Source organism: Artibeus jamaicensis, unplaced genomic scaffold (genome assembly GCF_021234435.1).
Source record: "Artibeus jamaicensis isolate MK-2021 breed Jamaican fruit bat unplaced genomic scaffold, CSHL_Jam_final contig_240, whole genome shotgun sequence".
Lineage (NCBI taxonomy): Eukaryota > Metazoa > Chordata > Mammalia > Chiroptera > Phyllostomidae > Artibeus > Artibeus jamaicensis.
The window spans coordinates 15,558,849-15,585,434 of record NW_026521506.1 but is presented as its reverse complement, the minus strand read 5'-3'; the positions used below and the strand labels follow the sequence as shown (position 1 = coordinate 15,585,434).

General features: G+C 40.6%; 1 protein-coding gene and 1 non-coding gene across 2 annotated transcripts in view; one reads left to right on the top strand and one right to left on the bottom strand.

Annotated features, from left to right (window-relative positions):
* Nucleotides 1-25,566, bottom strand: part of LOC119049312 (zinc finger protein 449-like) — a 32,709-nt gene extending 7,143 nt beyond the window's left edge. The window contains exons 1-5 of the mRNA XM_037145288.2: nucleotides 25,488-25,566; nucleotides 18,247-18,694; nucleotides 16,204-16,408; nucleotides 11,461-11,559; nucleotides 10,941-11,191 (exon numbers count right to left, since the gene is read on the bottom strand). Coding sequence (XP_037001183.2) covers nucleotides 10,941-11,191; nucleotides 11,461-11,559; nucleotides 16,204-16,408; nucleotides 18,247-18,606 — 915 coding nt within the window. The 5' untranslated portion in view covers nucleotides 18,607-18,694; nucleotides 25,488-25,566. The remainder of the gene's footprint in view (nucleotides 1-10,940; nucleotides 11,192-11,460; nucleotides 11,560-16,203; nucleotides 16,409-18,246; nucleotides 18,695-25,487) is intronic.
* LOC119049313 (U6 spliceosomal RNA) lies at nucleotides 23,869-23,974 on the top strand. Its single transcript, XR_005082496.1, has one exon. It is a non-coding gene; the product is annotated as a U6 spliceosomal RNA (small nuclear RNA).
* Nucleotides 25,567-26,586: the final 1,020 nt, after the last annotated feature.

Below are 26,586 nucleotides of genomic sequence, written 5' to 3'. Positions count from 1 at the left end.
AATAGCTCAATGGATAAGAAAGCATGACCCACACATATGCTGCCTACAAGAGACCCACCTCAGGACAAAAGACCATCACAGACTAAAAGTGAAAGGCTGAAAACAAGTTTTCCAAGCAAACGGACAAGAAAAAAAAAGCTGGGGTAGCAATTCTCATATCAGACAAAATAAACTTCAAAAAAAGGCTATAAAGAGAGACCCAGAAGGTCACTTCATTATACTCAAGGGAAGAATCCACCAAGAAGACATTAACATTGTAAACATATATGCACCAAACATAGGGGCACCCAAATATATCAAGAAAATCTTCGAGGACTTCAAGAAAGATATTGACAGCAACACAATTATAGTAGGGGATTTGAACACCCCACTATCAAAAATGGACAGATCTTCCAAACAAATTATCAACAAAGATATTGTGGCATTAAACAACACCCTAGATGAAATGGACTTAACTGATATATATAGAGCCTTTCATCCCAAAGAAGCTAAATACACATTCTTTTCAAATGCACATGGAACATTTTCAAAGATAGACCACATGATAGGACACAAAACGAGCCTCAAAAAATTCAAGAAAATTGAAATCATACCAAGCATCTTCTCTGACCACAAGGGACTGAAATTAGAAACCGACCCCAAAGAAAAACACCCAAAGCACCCAAAAACATGAAGACTGAATGGTATGCTATTAAACAACGAATGGGTCAAGAATGAAATTAGGGAAGAAATCAAAACATTTCTGGAAACAAATGAAAATGATCTCACAACAACCCAAAACTTATGGGACACAGCGAAGGCAGTCCTGAGAGGGAAGTTTATAGCAATACAGGCCTACCTAAAGAAAATAGAAACATTTCAAACAAACAACCTAACCCTATGCCTGCAAGAACTCGAGGAACAACAACAAAGACAGCCCAGAGCAAGCAGAAGGAAAAAAATAACCAAGATCGGAGCAGAACTAAATGACATAGAAACTAAAAGCACAATTTTAAGGATCACTGAATCCAGGAGTTGGTACTTTGAGAAGATAAACAAAATAGACAAGCCTTTAAGTAGGCTCATCAAGAAAAGAAGAGAGAGGACACAAATAAACACAATCAGAAATGAAAAAGGAGAGATTACAACTGATACCACAGAAATAGAAGAGATTGTAAGAAATTACTATGAAGAACTGTATGCCAAGAAATTTGAAAACCTAGGGGAAATGAACACATTTCTAGAAAAATACAATCTTCCAAAACTCAGTGAAAAAGAAGCAGAAAATCTAAATACACCAATAACAGCAAAAGAAATTGAAGCTGTAATAAAAAAAACTCCCATCACACAAAAGCCCCGGACCAGATGGTTTCACAGGAGAATTCTACAAAGTATTTAAGGAAGAGCTAACCCCTATTCTCCACAGACTATTTCAAAAAATCCAGAAGGATGGAAAACTCCCAAATTCTTTTTATGAAGCCAGCATCATCTTAATTCCAAAACCAGATAGAGACACAACAAAGAAAGAAAACTTCAGGCCAATATCGCTGATGAACATAGATGCTAAAATCCTCAACAAAATATTGGCAAACCGCATCCAACAATATATCAAAAAGATCATACACCATGATCAAGTAGGATTCATCCCAGGGATGCAAGGCTGGTTCAATATTCGCAAATCAGTAAATGTAATACATCACATAAACAAAAGCAAAGACAAAAATCACATGATCATATCAATAGATGCAGAAAAAGCTTTCAATAAGGTACAACACCCATTTATGATAAAAACACTCAGCAAAGTGGGAATACAGGGAGCATTTCTCAAAATAATAAAGGCCATATATGAGAGACCTACAGCCAATATCATACTCAATGGGAAAAAAAACTAAAAGCTTTTCCACTAAGATCAGGAACAAGACAAGGTTGTCTACTTTCACCACTTCTATTCAATATAGTATTGGAAGTTTTAGCCACAGCGATCAGGCAAGAAAAGGAAATAAAAGGCATCCAAATAGGAAAGGAGGAAGCAAAACTGTCACTGTTTGCAGATGACATGATAGTGTACATGAAAATCCTATAGACTCTACCCAAAAACTGCTCAAACTAATTAATGAGTTTGGCAAAACAGCTGGATACAAAGTCAATATCCAGAAATCAAAGGCATTTTTGTATACCAACAGTGAATCAGCAGAAGCAGAAATAAAGAGAAAAATCCCATTTGATATAGCAAAAAGAAAAATAAAATATCTGGGAATAAACCTAACTAAGGAGGTAAAAAACCTGTATGCAGAAAACTACACAGCCCTGAAGAACAGAAATCAGGAAGACACAAACAAATGGAAACATATACCTTGTTCATGGATTGGAAGAATTAACATCATCAAAATGTCCATACTACCCAAAGCAATATACAGATTCAAAGCAATACCTATTAAAGTACCAAAGGCATATTTCACAGACATAGAACAAACACTTCGAAAATTTATATGGAATCATCAACGAGCCCGAATAGCAGCTGCTCTTTTGAGAAAGAAGAACAAAGTAGGGGGGATCACAATACCTGATATCAAACTGTATTACAAGGCCACCGTAATCAAAACAGCCTGGTACTGGCATAAAACACGCACATAGACCAATGGAACAGAACAGAGAGCCCAGAAATGAACCCAACTCTCTACAGTCAATTAATATTCGACAAAGGGGGCAGTAACATAAAATGGAGTAAAGATAGCCTCTTCAACAAATGGTGCTGGGAGAACTGGACAGCTACATGCAAAAAACTGAAACTTGAACACAGACTTACACCATACACCAAAATAAATTCAAGGTGGATAAAAGACTTAAATGTAAGTCATAACACCATTAAAGTCCTAGAGGACAACATTGGCAAGAAAATCTCAGATATTTCACGCAGCAACTTCTTTACTGATATGTCCCCTAGAGTAAGGAATGTAAAAGGAAGGAATAAACAAATGGGATCTCATCAAAATAAAAAGCTTCTGCATGGCTAAAGAAAACAGTATTAAATTAGCAAGACAACCAACTGTATGGGAAAACATATTTGCCAATGATACCTCAGACAAAGGTTTAATCTCCAAAATATACAAAGAACTTACACAACTCCACTCTAAGAAGACACCCAACCCAATTAAAAAATGGGAAAAGGACTTGAACAGACACTTCTCCAAGGAGGACATACAGAACATTCAGAGACACATGAAGAGATAGATGCTCAATATCGTTAGCTATCAGAGAGATGCAAATTAAAACCACAATGAGATACCACTTTACACCAGTCAGGATGGCTATCATAGACAAAGCAACAAACAACAAATGTTGGAGAGGTTGTGGGGAAAAGGGGTCCTTAGTTCATTGTTGGTGGGAGTGCAGACTGGTACAACCATTATAGAAAACAGTATGGAATTTTCTCAGAAAAATAAAAATTGACCTGCCTTTTGACCCAGCAATTCCACTGCTGGGATTATATCCTAAGAATCCTAAAACATCAATATCAAAGAACCTATGCACCACAATGTTCATAGCAGCACAATTTACAATAGCCAAGAGTTGGAAGCAACCTAGGTGCCCATCAGTAAATGAATGGATCAAAAATTGTGGTCCATATGCACAATGGAATTCTATGCTGCAGAGAGAAAGAAGGAGCTACTACCTTTTGCAACAACATGGATGGAACTGGAAAGCATTATGTTGAGTGAAATAGGCCAGGTGCTGAAAGACAAATACCATATGATCTCACCCTTTAACAGGAAGCTAAACAACAAAACAAACAAGCAAGCAGAAAAAAAGACACTAAAATAGAGAACAAGGGGACAGTGACCAGAAGGTAGTAGGAAGGGAAGTTAAGGGGAAAAAGGGGGAGGGATTTGGAGGAACAAATAGGAAGGACACAGGGACGAGAACTAAGGGGGGTGGAAATGGGAGGGAGGTGGGGAGCAAGGGGCGGGGGAGGCTAGGATGGGAAAAATAGACAAAAAACTGTACTTGAAAAATAACTAAATAAAATTTAAAAAATAAATAAAAAAGAAAGAATCCTAAAACATCAATATCAAAGAACCTATGCACCACAATATTCATAGCCGCACAATTTACAATAGCCAAAAGTTGGAAGCAACCTAGGTGCCCATCAGTAAATGAATGGATCCAAAAATTGTGTTATATATACACAATGGAATTCTATGCTGCAGAGAGAAAGAAGGAGCTAATACCATTTGCAACATGGATGGAACTGGAAAGCATTATGCTGAGTGAAATAGGCCAGGTGCTGAAAGACAAATACCATATGATCTCACCTTTAACAGGAAGCTAAACAACAAAACAAACAAGCAAGCAGAAAAAAAAAAAACAAAGACAGTAAAATAGAGAACAAGGGGACAGTGACCAGAAGGGAGTAGGAAGGGAAGTTAAGGGGAAAAAGGGGGAGGGATTTGGAGGAACAAATAGGAAGGACACAGGGACGAGAACTAAGGGGGGTGGAAATGGGAGGGAGGTGGGGAGCAAGGGGCAGGGGAGGCTGGGATGGGAAAAATAGACAAAAAACTGTACTTGAAAAATAACTAAATATAATTAAAAAAAAAACAAACAGGAAGCTAAACAACAAAACAAACAAGCAAGTAAAATAAAAACAATGACATGGAAATCGAGAACAGGCTGACAGTGACCAGATGGGAGAAGGGAGGGAATTTCAGGGGAAAAGGGGAAGGGTTTACAGGAACATGTATAAAGCACATGGACAACAACTAAGGGGTAGAAATGGGAGGGAGGTGAGGAGCACTGGGGGGCAATAGGCTGGGATGGGAGTAAAAGACAGAAAACTGTACTTGAGCAACAATTCAAATAAAATTTTGTCAAAAAAAAAAAAGAATGATTTTTTTAAAAAGCCATTTTAGGCTTTTTTTTTCCAGGTAAAATCTACCAGTGACTTATCCGGGACAAAGGGCTTGGGGCTGTAGAGACAATCCATGTTTTTCTTTGGAGTGTAATCTCAAAAACGTCTACATTCCTTCATATATAGTGGTGAAGCAGAAAAAGCTATTGAAAAGCAGATTGTTCTTCTTAAGCTTGTTGCAAAAATTGGGGAGTAAAATTTGATCAGAAAGGATACGAGCATATTTGTAAAGTTGAATTATCCCATACTTAATGGAAGAATGTTCGTGCATTGTCTGCATTAATATCGATGGTTTCATTATGGGATAGTGCCCCACATCCTGCTGAGGGTCCTATGTATTACTCTGCTATTATTTGGAAAAGTCTGAGTGCTACAGCTACACATCTTGCCCCAGTGGATTGATTCAGGGTTCACGGACCTGTAGTGAATTAGTTACAGGTTGGGAGAAAAAATCTGTTTTCAGAAAGGAACAAAGGGTGTCAGGGCTTAGAGTCAAGCTTTGCAGTTTGAGTCACAGTTGTGTGACCTTGAGTAATTTTTTAAGCTTCTCTGAGCCTCAGTCTCTTCATTTCTGAAGTATATTTAAAAAACAACAGTTCTTGTCTCATATGGTGACTGTGGAGATGAGATTAGATGAAATATCTCAAATACTTACTAATAATTGTGACATAGTGTAAGCACTCAATAAATAATAATGATGTTGTTAACAGTATGGAGCCTAGAAATGGAGGTCAAAGAAACTCTCATTGTCTTGCCAAGCAGTGGAGGGCCATTTCACTCCATGGCTTACATAGCATGAAAAAGAACAGAGATCAAACACGCAAGTATTTCATTCTCCACTGTCAGTTATTTCCCTTTGAATGTTAATACAGGTCGCGGTAGAGGGCCTTCTGAGAAAAAGAAGAAACTGTTGCTTCTTGACACCCATTTCATGAACCCAAGAACCCATCCTGGTTTCCTCTGAGTATATATAAAACAGCGTATCTGGGCGTATATATAAAACAGCGTGTCTGGGCGTAAAACAATCTGGACGTTGGTGATCCCACCATTCTACCACCCTTAGTAGAACCTCAGGTGCCAAGTAAACAACATCTCAGTCTTTGTTCTCTCCTTCTAGAAATGTGTTCATTTCTTCACTTCAGAAATACTTATTGACCACCCTCCTTAAATGCAGTTTGGCATTTTAGTTTACAGAATATTTTGTGTGTTTCTTATCATTCATTTTATTCCATTAAATGGGAGTCTCGGGTGGTTTTCTTTCTATTGTTTTAAAGTTATGTTATTATGGTCAGAACAGTGAACATGGGCTCTACACTCTAAAACAACTCAAGTGTACAGATCAGTGCTGTTAACTATAGGCCCCATGTGTACATAACAGTATGGAGGCTAGAACTTCCCTCCCTCTTGCATAAATGAATCTTGAGTCCCGCTGAGTAGCAACACCCCATCTCTCTCCCTCCCTTAGTAACCACCATCTGACTCTGATTCTAAAGAGTGGGACTATTTTAGATTCCTCGTGGAAATGGAAAGATGCAGTATTTGTCTTTCTGTGACGACCTATTCCACTTAGCATTATGTCTTCAAAGGTTCTTCCATGTTGTTGTATATCACAGAATTTCCTCATCTTTTTAAGGCTGAATAATATTCCATTGAATGTACATACCCCATTTTCCTTATCCACTCATCTGCTGACAGACATTTAGGTAGTTTCCACGGCTTGCCTCTTGAGAATAGTGCTGCCATGAACACTGAGGTGCTAATACCTGCTGCAGACACTGATTTCCATTCTTGTGGATAACAAGCCAGAGGGGGGATTCCTGTGTCATAGGATAATGATTAATTTTTATGTCTTTAAGTTTCTCTTTCTTCCTATGTCCCAGTTTCATTGAGAAATAATCGACTTACATCACTGTCTAAGCTCAGGGTGACATATATATTGTGAAATGATGACCACAATAGGTTCAGCTAACATCTATCATCCCATACAGATACAATAAAAAGAAAGAAAGAAGGGAAAGAAAAAATTGTTTCCTTGGGATGAGGACTCCAAGAATGCACTCTCTTAACTACTTTCCTACCTATTGATATCATATGCCAGTGGTAACTACAGTCATCATGTTGTACATTGCCTCCCTAGTACTTGTTAATCTTACAATTGAAAGTTTGCACCTTTTGACCACCTTCCTCCAATGTTAACTTATACATATTTGTTTGTGCCTGTACTTACCATCTTGATGTAGAATTTTTCTGCTTAACTTTTAGTCTTGTCTTATTAACCTGTGATTTTCCCAAGCACTGGGACTCTGTCATCCCCAGTACCTATAATGTTATCTGGAACATAATAAACCCCCAAAGATTATTAAAAGAGTGAATCGCTGTGGGCAAGAGACAGTCTAGAGCACAGTGAATAGGATGACAGGACTGAAACTTCTATGAGTTTCGACAGGTGACTGTGGACCTATCGGCCAAGAGGGCCCTCATTCCCCTTTTCATGGTCTGCTCCCCCCAGTGTCCCAACTCCAGGCACTCAGGACACAGATCTGGCTATCACACCCCTCGTGTCCAGTCAGTCATTGGAGCCTGTGGATTCTGCTTCCTAATTCCCTCCCTTCAAATAATCTTTCCCTTCTGTTTCATCTGCATACCACTGTCCTTACCTCAACCCACTTTCTCTATCACTTGCAGCAGCCTCCTCACTGGTCTTCCTGTCCCCCATCTCGTCTTACATAAATCACCATGCAGGGGCCAGAGTGAGCTTTATAAAATGCAAATCTCACCAGTAGTTCTCAAGGAGAGTGATGGTTTCCCACTGACTGCGCCATGAGGTTCCAACTCCACCAGGTGGATTACCACACCCTCTATTCATTACCTGATCTTTGCCTAGCACTCTAGTTTTCCCTCCAGCCACTCTGTGTTCCTCTCCCCAGACCTTTGTATGAGATATCCCTTCACCTGGGATACTGTTCATAATATACTTGCTCAATTCCATGTATAGGCTGGTAAAAACATTCTCTTACCACCTTCATTTTTGCTAAGACCCAAAGGCTGAGGACAAAATATCAAGTGTTTCCCTAAACCTTATCTCATACCATTTGTAAAAGAAATAATCTCCAGTTAAATGTGATCTGAATGTATAAGGTATCATAATAGAACTTTAAAATGAACATGTAGAAGATATATTCATGATCTTGGGGTAGACAAAACATTTCTTCACCAGGATTCAAACAGCACTAATAGTAAAGGGGGAGGAAATGATAAGTTCAACTATGTAACGCCTGGGAAATTCTCTTCATCAGGGAACACCAATTACTGAGTGAAACCACAAGCCAAGGAGTGGGAAAAGGTGTGTGTCATATGTTCTGGCAGTTTTTAGAGAAGGTGAATGGCTATAAGCTGATGACACAACCACTCCTCTCCTAAGGCGTACTCTACAAATGGAACTGTTAGTCTCTTCGGTCATAGCACATAAGTCTTCAAGAACATGTAAATAAACTTCAAAGCAAAACTAGAATGAACCACATTTATTAATAACTTTGCAATATAAACAAAACTTGGCAGAAATTATCGACAATGTCCGACTCTTGGGGCAGAAAGGAAATAAAATAGAAACTGCCATAACAAACAACTGCAAAATAACAAGTAAGAACACTGCATAAGATTTTTGGGAGGTGACCAAAGTTAGACTTAAAGTTTGTGGCCTTCAATGCTTTGATCATTTCAAAGAACAAAAAGAAAATACAATATTTCCTGGAAGTTCACTCCAGGTAGGGTCTCCATGTTTATCTAGTCCACTCTCTCTTCCTGGTACTGGTGTGATGGGCACTGTTCTCTGCCCCTCACAGTACATTATGAGTTGGATGTTTCCCTGATACTTATCTTTTGGAAGTGCTCCACATGTCAAAAATGGACTGTATTCAAGGCTCAAATGATGTATAAACATAACAGTGGGTGCACAGGAGATTCTGCCTGTGGAGTAAGAGGGAGTCAAGGGAAGTGCTTGTTGGCACCTTCAGGGGATCACCTGCATGTTGCTGCAACTACTGGTCAGTGGCAATCAAACAGGAACAGCGTATGCATTTCCATAGGACTAAAGTAATGCATACGTACAGGTCAATTGGGTACATCCCTGTCTATTGGATTACTGACCCTAGACCTGAAAGGAATAGCAACATTTATATGTTCCTTACTAACACCTGTGCTGTAGTTGGCCTGCAGAAATTTTCATCATAAGGATTAAAGAAGACTTACTTGCCTATGGAGAAATAATCATGTCTGGATAAAGCAGGCCCAGAGACATATGAAAAGATGTTCAGCATCACTAGCCACTAGAGAGATGCAAATTAAAACCAAAATGAGATACCACTTCACACTGATCACAATGGCCATTACGAACAAATCAACAAACAACAAGTGCTGGTGAGGTTGTGCAGAAAAGGTAACCCTATTGCACTGTTGGTGGGAATGCAGACTGTTACAGCCACTGTTTAAAACGGTATGGAATTTTGTCAGAAAACTAAAAAAATGGAACTGCCTTTTGACCCAGCAATTCCACTGCTGGGATTATATCCTAAGAACTATGAAACACTGATCCAAACGAGCCTATGCACCCCAATTCATAGCAGCACAATTCACAATATCCCACTGCTGGAAGCAACCTAAGTTCCCATCAGTAAATGAATGGATCAAAAAACTATGGTACATTTACACAATGGAATACTACATAGCAGAGAGAAAGAAGGAGCTCCTACCCTTCGCAACAGCATGGATGGAACTGGAGAGCATTATGCTAAGTGAAATAAGCCAGGTGGTGAAAGACAAATACCATATGATCTCACCTTTAAAAGGAACCCAATTAACACAAAAAAAGCAAGCAAAATAAAACCAGAGACATAGAAATTAAGGAAAATTTGACATTAACCAGAGGGGAGGTGGGAGGGGATAATGAGGGGAAGGGTTTTCAGGAACTACTATAAAGGACAAATGGACAAAACTAAGGGGGATGGTGGAAGCAAGGGCGAGAGGTGGGTTTGGCTGGGGTTGGGGGAGTGGGGGGAAAATGCAGATAACTGTAATTGAACAAGAATAAAATAATTATTTTAAAAAAGAAATAATTATGTCTGGGACAGTGTCAAGAATCAGTGAATACTCTAGAACACAGGTGTCAAACACAAGGCCTGAGGGCCAAATCCAGGCTTCTACCTTGTTTCTACCTGTTGGGAGCCTCGAGCTCCTTGCCCCTAGTTAAGGAGTAGTTACATTTACACAGTCCTAAAATTACATTCAACCCTTTAAAGACTGAAGTGGCTGCTAGTGAAAATCAGTTTGACGCCCCTGCTGTAGAATTTATATGCCTTGGAAGATGGATTTTAAGCACAGCAAACACAAAGCTGTTCTTATAAATAAGCTCAAAGAAAACTGTTCTTCCAAGACAGCATAATGGAGGTTAAAGCTAGGAGAGATTTGTGTCAGTTTGTGTAGAAACTGATTTCCTAAACAAATGCTCAAAGAATTCTCTAAAGTGAGTAGCAGTTTGGTGCACATTAAAGCATGCTTTCTTTATGAAGCTTGTAAAACAATGGGTGGGCCTCTATGGCTTCTCCCCTGAATGGTTTCTTAAATGAAAAGCAAGGCTTGATTTATGCCTATAGCTTTTCCCACAATGCTCACACGTAAATGGTCTCTCTTCAGTGTGTGTCATGTAGTGCACACGAAGGTCTCTTCGTCGATGAAATGTTTTTCCACAACTGTGACATTTAAAAGGTTTTCCATCTGTGTGGATTTTTAGGTGGTTTGCAAAACCTTTTCTATTGCAAAATCGCTCCCCACACTCAGGGCAACTGTATACTTCTTGACCAGAAGCAGTTTTCTGGTGTTCTATGAGGTGTGACAACTGACTGAAATGTTTCTCACACCCATAGCATTTATATGGTGCCTCCCTTCTGTGAACTTGAACATGCCTTTGTAGGTTGGATTTACGAAGGAATCTTTTCCCACATTCAAGGCACACATGAGGGAGATCTCCCACATGAATTTTCAGGTGCCCATTAAGTACCTTACTAGAAACAAATTCTTTCCCACAGTAAGAACACTTGTGTGGGCTATTTGGGGCATGGTTTTCCTCAAGGGCTCTGGGGCTGAGAGGTTCTTCCTGGTTGTATATCTCAGCTCTTTCTTCTGGAAAGGGGTTCTGATCACACACAAGCAGTGTGTACTCTCTGGGTACATGCTCTGTGGGACTTTCCCGTTGATTCCTTGGGTGTTCCGAGTCTTCTGGGAAACAGGGACCAAGAGGTGCATTTCTGTCTAAAGAAATAGAAAATAAACACATACTCTCCAGGTTTTCTCTGCTTTGACACATTTTCTCTCCCAACATCAAAATACAGAGCATGAATAGAAATTGCAGATCTCACCATATTCCAAGGAGAATGGATAGGTAGCAAATGAGAAGAGTTATGCTCAATAGCTAGTGGGAAGACAAAAACTTCCAAGTGCTATCCCAAACCTCTTTACTCTAGGAGTAAGCATAGAAATCTCTTTAGGTTTTCCAAAGCATCACATGAACCCTCACCTACCTGTATTGAAGTCAAGCCATTGTAATTGTTCCACTTCCATACAGTCCTGTAGTTGCTTCACCCAGGGGTCTATGGGGTCAGGCTTTGGTGGTTGGTATGCTGGCCACAGGAGAGAGATGGGAGGAAGGGTAGTTTTGAGTCAATACAGGTTTATGCAGAGTATAGGTCTCTTTCTAGGACATGCGATCTCTCAATATCTGCCCACTACCTTGTCAGCATTGCTTCACCAGGAGCTTCTGACAAGTCATTTTTGCTGTGTTTTTTGTTTTTCAACATAAGAACAAAACCCAAACTGGGGGTTGGGGAGATCCCATTGTATTCAACTCAAAGCGATTCCTCCTGCAGTGTATGGAGGGAAGGTGAATCAATTCCCTTATGAAGTCAATACACTGAATGTGTTCCACTGTTGTTTGGAGAATGGGATTGTGTAGGTGAGAGCCATAATATGGAATCAGCCTTCCTATAGTGCTGCCATATTAAAACTGAGAAACACTGTGTAACTTAATACCAAGTAAAAAAAAGAGAGAGGCCAAAGTGGGGGTTAGGAAACTGGTTACTGGAGTAATTTTAGTAAGAAATATTCAAATTATGACAACTGAAGTGGGTAAGCAACAGGTAAAAAAAATAACCTGTATATGTTTGTTTCAGCTAAAGTCTAGAAGTAGATTCTCTTGAAACTAACCAAAATCATCATCCAGCAGTGTTTCTAACTCAATCTAAGAAAAACCACAAGTCCCCTATATCCTACCACCTCTCCTCAGTGAGAGCTGCTGTGTTTCCACCCTCTTTTGCACACCCCTACCTCACCTCTGGCCAAGTTTACTGGTCTGTAGTAAAGTGTGGGTTGGAAATGGCTCATTTCAGGTGGAAATACAGGGCAATGTTTAAATACTGGAATTAGTAAAATGACATTAGCAAGTCAGTGTGGATAATGTTGATCTGAAGGAAAATTTAGCTTTCAGGACATTATATCAAAGCACAGGAAGTTGACTAAAACACCCTATTTCCTAGTTTTATTTTTAAAAGGCCAGATACTTCAAATGAAGAGATTCTAAATACAACTGTGCATTTTATTGATGCCTAATTTTCAAAAGTAAGGTTAGAATGAGAGGGTATGAGCCCCAGGTCAAATAAAACTGCATGTCATGGATTAAAAGAAAGGCGCCACAAGTGAAAGTGTGAACTACTGGAAAGGTGGTGGGTGGACAGCAGCACAGCACAGCCTTAGGGTGGCAGAAACCTGGAAGTCCTCAATCCCCCCATAGCAGAGATGTGAAAATAAGTTCAGAATTAAAGGATGTGTTTCTATGGGGGGTTCCCATCCCATACATAGAGCACAGACTTGATATTCTTCAGGCTCTAAACTTCATCACAAGTCACCTTAAACCAACCCAAACATCTTCCCCCTTGGGTAAAATGGAGCTAAAGACATGACTAGTCAAGGACTGAAGCAGCCCCAGAGACAGAATCTAGCACCCATGAGAACAAGGCCAGGAATATCATCACCAGGCAGCTAGGTCTCATGGACTTACCATCAGTCCAGCTGCCCCTTTCTGGGCAGCACCAACTAAAGAAGACTGAACACTGTCACCTTACTTACTCACCCCAGCATGGCACCCCCTGGTGCCAGCTTTCATCAAAGAGGCGGACCCAAACTTGAGCTCCTTGCTGGATATTCGCCTCATGCACTTCTTAACTGTCTACCAACCCTACCCCACTCCCACCTTCCTCCTGTGTCATTTTCAGATTCTTGCGGCTGAGGTGCACTCAGCCTCCACTTTCTGCACACTCAGAGCCCTCCTCCTGCCACTATCACTAATTTGTATTCCACAACCAATGTTCACAGCCCATGTCAGTGAAGGCCATTATCCATCCCCCCTTGACTTGTCTGCCACCCTTCTGACCTCAGTTCCCACCTTCTGCTCATGCAGTCAGTGAAAAACTATCACAAATACTGGATGAACTGGACACTGATTAAAAAGATCTTCACAGATATGAACCCTCCTTCTGTCTGCCAACATGGGGGGAAACAGCCATGGCACTGATCATAAGGCAAGCCAGTGTGTGAAGGTGAGCAGACACAGGCACTCACATGCTGGAATGGGAGGGAAAATTGGTACAGTAATTTTGAGGACATTCAACCATATCTATTAAAGGTTTAAATGTATAAGCCCACTAACCAATCGTTCCTCACCTAGAAATTTGTCTTGCTGATATATGCCCCTGTAAGGATGCTCACAGTGCATCTTTTATGGCTTGGCCCCAGAGGAGTTTGGTACATATTGAATGTCAGTCAGAAGTCATGCCTCTATGCCTGCTTCTGTTGGCAGCGCTCTTCTCTTTGCCCTCAAATGCCACAGTAGCCACCCTAAAGGTTGTTCTGGAAATGAGTCTAAGGGTGTGAACGAGCCCTCTTTGTACTGGGCTCGTTCAGTTGTTCACTCCCAGCTGGAGAGTGAAGTTCCCAGTACAAAAGTTCTTTGTACTGGGTTGTTCAGTTCTTCACTCCCGGCTGGGATGTCTTACTCGAAAGCCTGCAAGTGCCACCCTCAAATTCTCTCACAACCAGTTTTTTGAAAATTAGCCCCAGAAGCATATTTTTAGCCATTTAGAGCCACCCTCCTTTGCATAGCCCATAAAATATCACCCCACAACTGCCAGCCATTGAAAAGATGGAGCCTTGCAGTTATATGATTCCTAGCTGCCACTGCGCTTTGGAATTCTGTGACCAATAAGCTGCCAGTGTGCTACTGGGCTGTGACATCACCTAGACAGCTAAGCCCCTTCTCTGAGCCCTTACTCCCTGGAGAATTCCATTGTGTCCTTTCCCTTCTGACCCCTGACTTCCCTCACAAGCACACCTGACAAAGAGTTGCCAACAAAGCTTGTGTGTGCTATTGCCCCCCCCGCCCCGGTCCTATCTTGTTCCTAGATCAGCCTGCAGATCCTTCAACCCTCCACAAGTGGTAAGGAGGAAGAGACTTTGGTGACCATGATATAGACATAAAGACCTCCCAGTCAGCAGGACAAAGGATGTTATATTACTTTAAACAGTGATGAGAAATGGGTAGTTTCCTTTTCTCCTAACTGATGTGTTTTACTTGTTACATCATTCTATCTCTCCCTTGTTAAATATACTGGACTTTCCCGTGCTCAAGAGACTAAAGTATTCGAATCAAGAGCCATAGTGCTGCTCAACATCATATGTGATCTTTGTACCTAGCACTGTTGGTAAGAAGAGCAAATTCACACATGTAATGGGAATTCATATGCACAAAGATTTATAACTGAACATGACTGGCTAGGTTCTGCCACTTGCTGCAGGCATACACACAGAATTACAGATTTTAAAACACTTGTTAACAGATCAGGGGTATAGGTGAGGTAGAGGCTAGAATATAAATGACAACATTTTTACATAGTTTGGCTTTGACCTTAATGGACATACATGTGTCCTTTGGGGTTTTTCCTCCTGGTCACCTCTGTTAAAAAAAAAATGAGACAGAGTACATGTCTTCTGCATGCTCAGAACTTGCTAGAGCAAGCTACGAAATTTGGTACCCAGAAAAATTGAACAAATGCAGAAAGGGAGAAAAATTTGTGACCAAATAACATTACTGTGATGTTATGAGGTGAATTCCATGGGTGGGGGGTGTTGCACAGGTAACATAAGGTCCTATTGTTAGGCCTAGGATAGACCAAGCCATCTTTTCCAAGGAGAGGGTGGAGTCTCACAAGTACAATTCCCCACTTGCCAGACACCTGGAGGGGAAAAGACAGCATTTGGAATAGAGACCACAAAAGCGGGGGGCAAACCATAGGTAAGAAAATACCAGAGGTAGAATTTCTATTGGCTTCAAGAGTAAATGGATCCTAGTGTCCAGCACATCCATTCTCATGCATTTAGGATATGGGAAACCAAGGAACCCAGGAAAGGTACTTGGGTATTTAACAGATTTTTTAAATTCATATGCAGTATAATGATCTTTTCTAATGTGATATCTCTCAGGGTATGCCCAAAGAACCTTGTGCTTTCTCCCTATAAACAATCTTGGAAAGTCCTTGATCACTTTCAAGACTTCCATGAACTTCTAAGAGCCTTTCTTCCCCTGGGTTTTCTCACCCTGTACTAACTCCTACATTGTCTGGAGCAGTGTTTATTGAATGGTAGTATGTGCAGAACTCGCCTGGACAGCTTGTTAAAAATGCACCCCAAGTGATCCTGCTATAGAGAATCTCCTTAGTACGGTTGGTGAAACACCGGTCTAGGCTTTTATGGAAAAGATACATATTTGCTTTACTGTGGCAGGCAATTACATCCTCCTAAAAGATTGTAATGAGTATGGTATTTGATGAAATAACACATGTGAATGTGGCTCTTAGGCCATAAGAGCCACTTAGGCCCTTGGGACCCACAACAACACCACAGATTCCACTGATATAAGATATCCTGGGGAAATTAATCTTGATTCATAACACTCAAACTCTCCTTGATTTCCTGTACAACATTCTGGTCAAAGCCTCCTTCCTGAGCAGGTTCATCAGCTCAAGGGATTCTGAACACTGCTCTATCTGGTATGCTTTGTGGCCAGCCACTGCTCAAGAGACATTTCCTTCTTCTACTCTTTATCAGAGTGATCCATTTTCATCTGGTATTCAGCATTTATAACCAACCCCAACCCTGTAGAGCTCCTGAGCTGTCAAAAGAGAAATCAAGGAAAGGAAATAAAACCCTTGCCTTACCAGGGTCCAGAAAGGCCTGGCCTTCTCCAGTAGCATCATCACTCAGCTCCTGCAGCCCTGCCTGTGGGAGCTGCACCTCTGCCACTGGGGCTTCAGAGAAAGGTCCCATTGCTTGGGGTGGAAGTGTCTCCAGGTAGATGTCTGGTAGCACATCTGCCATTCCAACTGCTGCTGGGTCTTCCAAGAGCATCTCCTGCCTATCGATCTGGGAAAAATGCCAGAACCCATCATTCTAAGGTTCAGACCAGCAGTACCCAGTAGCAATATAACGCAAGCCACCCAAGTCATTTTAAGCTTTCCAGTGGCCATGTGAAAAGTAAAATAGTTAAAGTCAACCTTAATAACATGCAGTATTTAACCCAATGTATCGGAAATACCATAATTTCATAATGTAACCAGTATAAAGAATTATTAATATGATATTTCACCTGCTTTGTTGTTCAGCCTACATCTTCTGAATGTGGTGTGCATTTTATACTTATAGCATATCCCAATTTGGTCTAGCCACATTGCTAGTGCTCAAGTGCCACCCTTGGCTGGTGCCTACCATGCCGGCAATGCAGGATTATACCACATGAAGACAACATCTCATGTAGTAAGCCAAACAAGGAGACACAAAGGAAGGGAAATCATAAACGCATTCCATCCTACAGGCAGCACACTTTGGAAGAGTCCTGCTCATGCAGGCTAACTGCAGAGTCCCATCAACACACAAGACTCCAGTGCCCCTAGTGTCCCTAACTAGAACTACTTTCTCCCTTCTCCAGAGATGCTGCCCTGTGCTCAGCTATCACATGCCTCAAACAGGCTTAGCTTAGTGCTTTTGAACAGAGGGCAGGGCCACCACCCCCAGGAGGTGTTCTGGATATGATGGCAGGCGCTGGCTATCAGAATTTAGTGGACAGAGATGGGAGTACAGATAATGAACAGTGCAGAATTGCTCTGGGTCCCTACCAAATTTGGAGTGTCCCCCTCAAGTATTCACATAGGCAAAAGAACCTGTCAAGAGCCTTACCTTGTTGGTCATGTATTCACAACATATTTTTGCAAGTTTTAGCTTCATTTGACTTTTCTAGGGAAGCAATACTTTGGGAATATAAGTCATGGTGACGTAAAGGACAGCATAGGAAATACAGTCATTCAGATTGTAATAACTGTACGGTGCCAGTGAGTACTGGGAATATCAGGGGGAATACTGTGTAAAGTACAATATATGACTGTCTCACCACTATGCTGCACACCTGAAAATAATACAGAATAATACTGGGTGTAAACTGAATTTTTATTTTTTTTAAAAAATACTACTAATTGTTCAGATTCACCAAGAGTTGTTTGCCACTTTGGAAAATCACATGACAAACAGCAACACTGCTCTTAGTGTTTGAGCTGTATCACAAACTGTCATCTTTACAGTGGGTCTGCAGAGAGGCAAGCCCCCTGACAATTTCATGAGGTCTTGTGGTGCACTCAAACCCAGACATGTGCATGCTAAAATGCTTTGTACTTTGTAATGAACTATGTTCCTTTTCCTTTAAATTCTTTCTAGACTCTACTTGACTCAAAGTTGGACAACTTTCTTTGTAAAGAACCAGATAGTAAATATTTCATGCTTTTTGTGCCACATTCAGGCTTTGACTTATTTTCCTTCCTCCTCTTTTCTATTTAACAATGCTATAACACTTCAAAACCATTATTAGCTCACAGGGTATACAAAACCCATTGTGGCCAGATCTGGTGTGCAGACACTAGAGCATAATATTGATATTTTTGAGGAATGATTGTAGGTAGGTCCTGTTAACTATGAATTTCACTTAAGTACATTTACTGGGCAGTTAGAGAATATTTGTTACAGAAGGGGGATTGGGTATGATGAGGTTGAAAACCACTGATCCATATGTTTTCTCCAGTAGAAGAGCATCATGAAAAGGACTGTGGAGAAATCCTGGAGTTGAAGAATGACACAGAGACAAATGTCCCATCCAATCCCACCTGCCTCTGATACTGTTTTGGTTTAATTACCAAGATTCCAAACTCTTTTCTCACCTGTGGCTCTGGTGTCTCCAATTTGGTCTCTAATTCTTCTAACAGTGATACAACACTTTCTGTAGCCTCTGGGCACTGATCTTTCACCGAGGTCTCTACCTCACGGGGCATAATATTCAGGTATTGCTCCAACACTAGAAGCTCCACCATTTGTTCCTTAGAACGAGTCTTTGGCTTCAGCCATTCATGGCAAAGCTCCCGGAGTTTGTTGAAAACTTCACGAGGCCCTGCTGCTTCTTTGTACTGAAACTGCCTGAAGCGCTGACGGAAGACCTCAGAGTCATTATCATACTCTTCAAACATGGAACCTAGATTCAGTGAGGCCTGGACTGCACTAATGAAGACAGTAGCCATTGTCATCTTCCAGCAGTGTCCAATTTATCTAGCACCTGAAGTTTCAGATTCAAATTGCTTTCTTTGTGTATTTCTTTGCAGGAGGCACCTACAGCTGAGTAGAGGGCAAATGAGAAAGGAGAAACAGCAGCGGTTATCAGAGGGCATCCTTACTTCCCATAATTGCTTGCTTTTCTGCAAAGCCCCAAAGTAGCAGACTATAATCTTTTGGATAGTTTTTAGAAACTGATGAAAATGTTAAAAAGGACTCCTTTAGGAAGAAGAAAGTGAAAAGGGATTGTAGTTGTAAAGAAAAATAGGAATAAATGCATATCTGTCAATAATCAGTTCAAATGTAAATGGCATAAATGCTCCAATCAAAAGACATAGGGTAGCTGAATTGATGAGAAGAAAACAAGACCCATATGCATGCTGTCTACAGGAGACTTACTTCCGAAAGAAAGACACACACAGACTGAAAGTAAAGGGATGGAAAAATATTTCATGCAAATAAAAAACGCTGGGGAAGCAATACTTATATATGACAATATAGAGTTTAAAATAAGGGTGTAATAAGAAACAATGAAGGACACTTCATAATACTAAAGGGATCAATCCAACAACAGGACATAACCCTTGTAAACATTTACATATCCATCATTAAATTACCTAAATATATGAAGCAATCTTGATGAACATAAAGGGAGAGATCAACACTAATACTGTCATAGTAGAGGATTTTTACAGCCCATTGACACCAATGGACACATCTTCCAGACAGAAAATCAATAAGGAAACAGTGGCCATAAATGACACACTAGACCAGATGGATTTAACTGATATTATCAGAGCATTTTACCTGAAAACAAGAGAATATACATCCTTCTCAAGTGCACACAGAACATATCCTAGGATAGAACATGTGTTAAGAAACACAATAACTCTTAATAAATTTAAAAAAGTGAAAATAATGTGAAGCACCTTCTATAACCACAATGGTAGGAAACTAGAAATCAATTAAAGGAAAAAAACTGAAAACACTCAAACACATGGAGGCTCAGTAACATGCCAGTAAACAATGAATGGTTTAACAACGTGATCGAGAAGAAATTAAAAGACTGACACAAATGGGAACACAACAACCCTAAATATGTAAGACATACTGAGGGCAGGCCTAAAACAGAAATTTGTAGCTTTTTAGGCTTATCTCAAGAAATAAGAAAAATGTCAAACAATCTAATCTTATACCTAAAGGAAGTAGAAAAAGAACAACCAAAGCCCAAAGTGAGAAGAAGAAAGAAAATAAAGATCAAAGCAGAAATAATGAAATAGAGTCTAAAATAGCATACAGGGGAAAGCAAGAGCTGATTCAATGAAAAGATTAACAAACCATATTCATTAAGAAACAAAGAGAGGACCCCAATACATAAAATCAGAAATGAAAGAGGACAAGTAAAAACTGAAACCACAGAAATACAAAGAATTATAAGAAAATATTATACACAACTAAATGCCAATATATTGAACAATCTGGAAGATATGGATAATTTTCCTGGAAACATACATCTCTTCCAAAACCCAATCAAGAATAAACAAAATCTGAAGAGACTGATTGCAACCGATGTAATTGAAGCACTAATCAAAAAACTTGCAACAAATAAAAGTCCCTGACTAGATGGCTCCACAGGTGTATTTTACCAAGCATTCAAAGAAGAATTGACACCCATCCTTCTCAAACTATTCCAAAAAAAATTTCAGGAGGAAGAAATCCTTCCAAGCTCATTTTATGAGGCCAGTAAACCAGATGAAGGGACTACACAGAAAGAAAATTGAGGGCCAATATCCCTGATGAACATAGATGCAAAAACTCTAAAAATTATTAGGGAACTAAGTCCAGCAACACATAAAACAGCTCATATACAATGATCAGGTAGGACTTATTCCTGAGGTGCAAGGCTGGTACAATATCCTTAAATCTATTAATGTGATACACCACAAAAAAGTGAAGTATAAAATCATATGATCATATGAGTAGATACAGGTAAGTACAAACATCCGGCACCCAGTAACAATAAAAACTGTCAGCAAAGTGGGAATGAGGAAACATATCTTAACGTAAAATGACCATATATGATAAACCCATAGCTAACATCATACTCAGTGGGGGAAAACTAAAACATTTCCCTTAAGATCAGGAACAAGACAGGGATATCCACTTTCCCCACTCTTACTCAACATAGTACAAGGAAGTCTTAGCCACAGCAACCAGATAAGAAGAAATAAAAAGGCATCCAAATTGGAAATTAAGAAGTAAAACTGTCATTATTTGCAGATGACATGCTACTGTATCTAGAGAACCTTAAAAATCTCAACCCCCAAATTACCAGAACTGATAAATGAATTCAATAAAGCAGCAGGATTTAAACTAAATGTCCAGAAATCGGTTGCATTTTGTACACCAATAATGAATTATCAGAAAGTGAAACTAAGGAAACAATCCCATTTAAAATTGCATCAAACAGCCTTGACCCGTGTGGCTCAGTTGGTTGGGCATCACCGGTTTGAGGCTCTGTGGGTGCGTGTGCCTTGGTTGTGGACCCAGTCCCCAGTTGGGGGTGTTCAAAAGGCAGCCAATCCATGTTTCTCTCACACACGAATGTTTATCTCCCTTTCCTTCTCCCTCTCTCCCCCCTCTCTAAAAAACAAACAAAAATATCTTTAAATTATAGCAAACAACATAAAATATGTAGAAATAAATTTCACCATGGAGGCAAAAGAACTATACTCAGAAAATTATGACACTGAAGAAAGAAATTGAAGAAGATATAAATAGATGGAAACATACCCATGCTCATGGAAAGGGAAATTTATATTGTTACCTTGTCCATACTTCCCAAAGCATCTATAGGTTCAATGTGATTCCTTTTGAAATACCAATTGTACATTTCACAGAACTACAACAAATAATCCAAAATTTTATATGAAACCACAAAAGACTCCAAATAACCACAGCAATCTGGGCAAAGAACAAAATGGAGATACCACATTAAGTCATGTCAAACTTATACTTCCCAACTATATTGATCAAATGATCATAGGACTGACATAAAAACAGGAAGATAGATCACTGGAGTAGAATGGAGAGCCCCGAAAAAACCCACACCTATATATATGGTCAGTTAATATTTGACAAAGGAGGCAAGAATATACAATGAGGTAAAACAGTCTATTCAATAATTGTGTTTGGAAAATTAAACCTATAGATACCTGCAAAAAAGATGAAGCTAGACCACCTTCTTACACCATATACAAAAATAAACTCTGAATGGATTAAAAACTTAAATGTAGGACTTGACAGCATAAAACCCCTAAAAGAAAACAGACAGTAAAATACCTAACTTATATTAAAATACCTGAAATATATTTCTCTTAGCAATATTTTTCTGATATATTTCCTCAGACAAAGGAAACCAAAGAAAAAGTAAATGAATAGGACTACCAAACTAAAAAGTTTTTACACAGCAAAGAAAACCATCAACAAAATGAAAAGACGGCCTTGGCTGTTGTGGTAATGGACTGGTATGATGTCCCATAGACCAAACATCACAGGTTCAATTCCTAGTCCAGGCACATACCCAGGTTGCAGATTCAATCCCCTATGGGGGCACATACGAGAAGGCAATAAATTGATATTTCTATCTCACAATCTCAACCTCTCTATCTCTCTCTTTCAATGAAAAAAGATGTCCTCAGGGGAGGATAAAAAAATTATAATAAAGCAAAAGAAAATCTACTGAATGGGGAAAGATATTCTCCAATGATACCTTAAATAAGGGGTTAGTATCCAAAATCTATTTAAAAAAACTCATACTACTTAACACCAATAAACTTCAAATAATCCAATTAAAAATGTGCAGAGGTCCTGAGTACACATCTGCAAAGACGATATAAAGGTGGATGGTCAATAGACATATGTAAAGTTGCTTAACATCACTAATCATCAGAGAAACACAAACTGAAGTCTCAATAAGATATCACCTCACACATGTCAGAGTGGCTATCATCAATAAATCAACAAACAAGAAATGTTGGCAAAGATGTGGAGAAAAGTGCACCCTCCTGCAATCTTGGTGCAAATGCAGATTGGTGCAGACACTGAAGAAAACAATATGGAGGCTTCTAAAAATTAAATATGGTACTGCCTTATGACCCAGCAATTCCACTTCTGGGTATATATCAGAAGACTCCCAAAACACTAACGCAAAAGACTATCTGCACCCTTTGTTCATTGCAGCATTATTTACAATCGCCCACAAATGGAAGCAATCCAAGTTCCCATCAATAGAAGAGTGGAAAAAAACTGACACTACATATATACCACGAAATATTACCTGACCATAAAAAAAGAATGAAGCCTCCCATTTATAACAGCATTGTGGGACCTAAAGGGTATTATGCCAAGTGGAATAAGTCAGAGAAAGACAAATACCATGTGACTTCACTTATTTGTGGAATCTCAAGAATAATATTAATAAACACAGAAAGTACAAACAGACTCATAGATGCAGAGAACAAACTGATGTTTGCCAGATGGGAGGGGTATTGTGGGGCTGGGTGAAAAAGGTGAAAGGATTGAGAAGTACAGATTCTAGTACAGTAACTAGAAAATAATCACGGGGATGTATAGTACAGCATAAGAAATACAGTCAATGAGCTGACTGAGTGGATGAACTGGTTGAAGCATCATCTGCACCAAAGGATTGCTGGTTTGATGGATGCACATGACTAGGTTGTGGGTTTGACCCCTGATCAGAGCATGTATAGGAGTCGACCAATTGATATTCTCTCTCTCTCTCTCTATTCCCCCCAGCTCGAAAATCAATAAACTAGTCCTTAGGTGAAAATGTAAACAAAAGAAGGATATTGAATAATATTATAATAATTATGCATAGTGCTAAGTGGGCACTGAAAATATAGGAAGAACACTTGGGAAAGTATATGATTGTCTAACCACTATGCTATATTCCTGAAAGCAATGCAAAATATTATTGAAGGTAAACTGAAAAAGAAAGAAAGAAAGAAAATGAAGGTATGTTCCAAATGTAAATCCAAGTAATTTAAACGAAAGTGGTGTTGGTGAAAGAGAGGATTTGTTTGGATGTAAATTTTAGACATATTGTTTAAAAATCACTCACATTCTGTAAAATAAATGTATGTATACTTAGAAAAAGTTTGACTTGTGAGACATCTTAGAAAATAAAGCAACAACAAGAAAAAAGAATCTGATGAGTGCTCGCTTCAGCAGCACATATACTAAATTGGAATGATACAGAGAAGATTAGCATGGCCCCTGTGCAAGGATGACATGAAAATTCATAAAGCATTCCATATTTTTAATAAATATGTGTGGTATCAGGTGGGTATAAGACTTACTGAGGATAATCACTTTGTAAGTTATATAAGTGTGTGATCACTACATTGCACACCTGAAATTAATATAATATTGTACATGAACTATAACTATTGAACAATAAAAAATATTTTCAATATAAAAAAAGAATCTGATGAAAGCAATGGACTCACTTCCTAGAAAAACAGACACATGCTTTCAGTTCTGCACCCAAGTTCCAAAAAGTTTATAAAATGTCCAAACCCATTTACCAACCCTGTAGAACTGTAAGGTCCAATGTTAGGAACTAGAGGCATGTGGACATTTACATTGAAATGTATTAAGATAAAAATTGCAAGTGCTTGACAACCATGGGTGCATAGAAGAGAGCATACAGCTCTCTCTAGAATTTGTTAAAAACACCCGCCATTAAGAACTCTCCATGAGGAGAGTTCTCTGTGCAGGCTTGTATCTCCACTCCCAATCTAATAACAGTTTTCTTGTGAGTCTGAATATAAGTAGGCAAGAAATACTATACTAGTGAGTAACCCTGGAAGTTCATCTAGCTCTGAGTAACCCTCAGCCACCTTCAATCACTGGCATCTTAGTGAGAGCCATGCCCTGCAAAGGCAAAAACTCAACAATCCCCCATTCTTCTCCAATCCAGGTTTGTGTAGTTCAGCCAACATCACCGTGATACTCATCCTGCAATGGCAGTCCAAGTGGCTTTCTCATGACAAAAACACACTGCACAGGGCAGGCCATCAGGAATCCCACCTGCATTTAGCCAGGTGCTGTTACAGGTCTCCTACATATATTAGTTCATTTGGCCCTCACCCAATCAGTGTTGGGGGGGGTACTAGTATTATGCCCTAACTACAGATGAGGGCACTGAGGCTTGAGGCTTAGGACAGAATAATAGGTCCCACGACCCATAGCAAATGTCAGAGGGAAATGGTGATGAGGTTAGGAACCACAGACTCCTGCTATGCTCATGCCTAAAAACATCCAAATGTTCTTAGTTCAGTCTCGGAGGTCACGTAGGCAGGCACATTCATATCTCCACAGTTGTGAAGACCTGTATCTGCCTGTGTGCTATGGGTCCTCTCTCTCTGCATTTACCCGCACAGCTCACCTACCTAAGTCTTCTTTCCTGGACCAGACCAAGAAATAAAATACTCACGACTCTTTTCCTGCCCAGTCATCAAGAAACGACACTCTGTTCCCACTTCACCCTGGGCTAGTTCCCTAAAGGGCACCCATTGCCTCTCTCTGTAACATCCTCTTCATAAAATTGCCTCTGGCAGACCCAAATGCATGGAAAGCGAACGGCCGTGTGTCTGGCACAGAGACAGCTCTGCTACAAGAACTCATTCCTAAAAGCGTCCACTCCCCCGGTCTAGGCACGTGAGGGTCGTTAGGGGAATCCAGGAATCCGCCAGTTTGGGCCAGGGTCCCACCTCCCATGTCCTCCAGCCTCACAGTTGGGCGGCTCTCCCCTGACTGACCCAAACCTTACCTCAGGTCTCCCACGGAATTGATCCTCCGGGATCCCCTCCACTGGCTTTTCGGGATGAAAACTTCACTTCTCCTCAGGTGTAATGGCTTCTCTCCAGACCCTCCCGAATGAACATGCCCCTCACAGGGCCCGCGGATAAAGAGGCAACTGGCGTCGTGAAAAGAGGGCACGAGGGAAAAGGTGTCCCTAGAGACAAGTCCCTAAACATCTAAAAGCCGGTTTAAAATGGGACGCCAGGAGCGAGCGTGGGGCTCCAGTGCGCCCCCTACTGGTGAATAGGTCCCGCTTCCCGGAGAGCCGCTGCCAGCCCCTGGTATCCCCGTAGAAGACCCTGTGGGGTCTCAAGGAGCGCGGTGGGGGGGGGGCGGGGGGGGAGGGGACCCAGGCGGGAAAGGGGCCGTTACCCTTTGTTCCTACTGGCGCGACCCATGGAAGGAATTGCGGGATGCACAGCCTTTCCTCCTAGTCGCTCTGGAACCACGTGGAGCAGAGTTGGACGTGAATGGCTACTGTGGCTTCTGAGTGGGAAGGAAGCCTGCCGCGCCGTCCATTTTCGTCCCGCTTCAAAGCACAAGGTCTGGTGTCCGCTGCTCATAATTCACAGTTCTCGTTTAAAGAGGAGCGCAGGGTGCCCGCTGCTCTTTCCACATCACCCGCCCATGAAGGGCCGGTATCTCGGTGCCCACCGCTCCAGCATTCCCTGGCTCCCATTTAGGGTCGGGCGTGTGGTTCCCGCCTTGTCTTCCATTTTCACTGAGCTCGAAGGGACTATAACCCTGCGTCCGCAGCCCCTTCATTTCTCCGCTCGGGGGCGTGGTTCCCGCCGTGGCTTCCATTTTCGCGGATCTTGAAGGGACTGTAACCCTGTGCCTCTCGCCCCTTTATTTCCACGCTCCCGTCAAAAATCTTTACCCTCTGTGGTGGGTGAATTTCATGTTGGAGCTTGCTAAAAACTCTGATTTCTGTGCCAACCTGAAACTTCGAGGTGCTGACCCTTGCGTGGGATCCAATGAGGGCACTTTTAATAAGTATTCCTAGGATTTCACTGGTTCCTTGTTACAACATTTCCGTTTTGACTCTTTTGGAGTTTATTTATGCC